Below are 3476 nucleotides of genomic sequence, written 5' to 3' on the forward strand. Positions count from 1 at the left end.
TATTATTATTATTATTATTATTATTATTAATGAGTATGCAAGTGTACAATTTGCCACGTGAGCATTTGGTACATTTTGTAAAAAGAAAGCATCCGATAGATCTGGTACCTGCTAAGGACTAAATAATTCTCACAGGAAAATTACTCGTCTCGATAACACAGACAAACATGACAATTAATAATATCCCGAAATTAATTTATTTCTAAATTTATTTAACATTTGTTTAACCTCAAGACGAAGGTATAACACTTTCGATTACGAATTTCCTTGTTTTACTTGTCAGAGTAATTCGAAATTATGATTCGTATACGTTTACATATTTCAGTACTTTCTATCAACCTAATACGACACATTTCCGACACGGCGATCATGCTAATAATCGATTCCGGTGAAACAGACACGAGCAGAAGGAACAAATATTGTCACATGACGCGGCGGAATAAATTTCAATTACGAAATGATGAAGTTCCATTTACAAATTCAGCCGAACAAGTAATGTGTGCGTAACAGCACATGATTTTAATCACGTGCTCAGTTAAGTCTAACTGTAGTCACGCGCAACAGCGTAATAATTAACCCCTTAGCTCAGTTGGGTCAACGATGTCGTTCAACCAAGTACAAACATTCCGTCTCGGTGGCTCACACTTGTAAATTGTCACATTTCGCGACAAGCGTGAATTTTCTTATCATTCATCCTCTTAAATGGGAAAATTCGCTCCCATTTTCCTATCTTTTCCCCCGCTTTTATCGGTGAACCCCCTTTGAAATTCCACACGCCAAATACCGCATTGCACGATGCATTAGTCACTTAATAAATTAATTGACGTCTTATTAACCTTTTGCGGACGAGGCCATTTTTCTTTTTGCATAGGAGTTCGTCTGGACGAGAAATTTCCGAGGGCGCGATGAAAAATAACGCAGTAAAAGTTGCAAACTTGATTTCGCAAAGTTCAATTTTCGTCCGAAGAATTTGCGAAATGTTAGTTAAAATTGCTAAACAAGTTATTTGCCGATACTCATCCGCAGCGGGTTAAATTCCACGGAAGTTTAGTAATTTTCGACTTGGAAATTTTTCGAATTCGTTGAAATCTTTGCATCGGATAATCCGTTGCGATAGGTAAATTATTTTTCAGAGGCAGAATATTTTCCTGAAATGGAAGTGAGCTCAGGGAAATTTCTCAATGCGTGATGTTTACTTCTGGGAACAAGCTTAATTGATCATTGAAGATGTTTACACTACACCAGTTCCCAATGGAATTATTTCGCGAGCGAGAAAATAAAAACATTGCAAGCCATGATGCAACGTAGGGTTTCTTCTTCCAATTTGGAAGAAATTTTTTTGGATACTTGCGTTACCAAGATAAATAATTTTTATGTATAATGGAATTCTTACAAAACTTGATGACATTTAAAAATCGCAATTTTTGCCACCATTTTAAGCATTAGGAAGCATGTAATAAATAATTTAGAAAAATAATACTGTATCATAAATTATTTAGTAAGACAGTACTTATATATACGAAGATATCAGTACATTTACCTTATTAATTATTATAGAACACACATAGATAAAAATGGAAGAAAGAAGTATTAAAAGAATGTATAATATTATAAAAATATTCGTACTACTATGATAAAGTAAAGTTACCAAGATAAACAATTTTTATGTGTAATGGAATTCTTCCTAAACTTGATGACATTTAAAAATTGCAATTTTTAGCCACCATTTTAAGCATTGGTAAGCATGAAATAAATAATTTAGAGAAACAATACTGTCTCATAAATTATTTGGTAAGACAGTATTTATATATATGAAGATATCAGTACAGTTACCTGTTATTAATTATTATAGAACATACATAGATAAAAATGAAAGAAAGAATTATTAAAACAATATATATTATTATAAAAATATATTTGTATAGTACTATGAAAAAAGATTTGCGTACACTTTTAGCAAATAATTACGCAATATTTTGTACCATGTGTATCAACCCTGAGTTATCACTCTTTCTACAAATTACCTAAGACTGCTCAAAATTAGAAAAAAAAATATCTCACCCCTATTTACCCTCTCTGTTTTTGAATTATATATTAAAATTTAATATTTTTATTTTAAAATTCTCTTAAAAATGAAGATATTATCCTTCATTTTCTAAAATTTCTCTGCGAAACGTCTATAATTTTACGCGAAATAAAAGAAATTTATTTTCCATGAATAAAAGTAAATTAAAAAGCAGGAAGCCTAGTATAAACGTATCGGTCCAAGTTATGCTCCGGAAGACCCACGAGAAACCGATATATTTGAGGCATTAAAAGGCTTAAAAGAAAATTCTTCCCAAAAAAGAAACTCAAACCCTAGCCACCCCATAATCATGGTCTACCCCTGGAAAGCAACGGAAAATAGGAATAAAATGCAATGACTCACCGCAAATTGGAGATAACGGTGTGGTAGTTGCCCTCGATGGAGACTAGACCGATGTTCTGCAGTACAATCCCGGTGATCAGCATACCGATTAGAGCGGGAAGGGTGGTCAAGGAGAACAGCCATCCTCCGAAGTGTGCGGCTATACAAAGGGCGGCGAGGCCGAAAAGCTGGCCACCAGGGGCGGCGTCGTCTCCCAGTATCGCATAGACGATGCCCCAGAGCAGCAACCCTAACAGGAACAGGCACAATAGCCGGGCGAATTTTCTGTAGCTCGGGCAAAATGGCTGAGGACAGGCTCTCCTCCAACCGGGCGGCTCCCACGATGGGGTGTCGTCGCGACCGTGGCATCGCGTGCAAAATACGTACAACCACGACCTGAAAGGACCATTAAACTGAAATTAGAGGAAGGGCCGATTCTTTGCTTCCATTTTTCGCGGTAAAAAGTTCGTATTTCGCGTCTACTTCTCGTATATAAAGATTCGTATTTCGCGTCTACTTCTCGTATATAAAGATTCGTATTTCGCGTCTACTTCTCGTATATAAAGATTCGTATTTCGCGTCCACTTTTCGTGTCTAAAAGTTCGTATTTCGCATCTACAATCCGTGTCTACACAATTCATATTCTGCGGCTACTTTCCGCGTTTAAAAATTCATATTCCGTGTCTACATTCCGCATCTAAAAATTCGTATTTCGCGGGCACTTTTCGAAGTTGCTTCCTGCATTTAAAAGTTCGTAATTTCGTGTCTGCTTCTCGTACATAAAAATTCGTAATTTCGTGCCTACTTTTCGCATGTAAAAATTTTGATTTCGCGTCTACTTCCTGCATCTGAAGATTTGCATTTCGATATTCGTATCTAAAGATTCGTATTCCGCTTAGATTTTCCGCGACTAAAATTCGTATTTCTCGTCTGTTTCTCGTATCTAAAAATTCGAATTTCGCGTCTTGTTCTTCGGTTTTTCTTGTTTACTGAAAGACAGCACGGGGGTGAACCTCGATGGAGAGGAAATACCGATAGCACCGGGGGTCTTATCCGGAAACAGCCTGCC

At 36.2% G+C, this 3476-nt stretch overlaps 1 protein-coding gene across 2 annotated transcripts in view; it reads right to left on the reverse strand.

Moving 5' to 3' along the window:
- Window positions 1–3476, reverse strand: part of Nha1 (Na[+]/H[+] hydrogen antiporter 1) — a 217451-nt gene that overhangs the window by 169232 nt on the left and 44743 nt on the right. For both annotated transcript variants that reach the window (XM_017904712.1, XM_017904711.1), the window contains exon 2: window positions 2429–2803. In XM_017904712.1, coding sequence (XP_017760201.1) covers window positions 2429–2803 — 375 coding nt within the window. The remainder of the gene's footprint in view (window positions 1–2428; window positions 2804–3476) is intronic.

The sequence above is a fragment of the Eufriesea mexicana genome, unplaced genomic scaffold (assembly GCF_001483705.2).
Source record: "Eufriesea mexicana isolate 0111107269 unplaced genomic scaffold, ASM148370v2 scaffold3062, whole genome shotgun sequence".
NCBI lineage: Eukaryota > Metazoa > Arthropoda > Insecta > Hymenoptera > Apidae > Eufriesea > Eufriesea mexicana.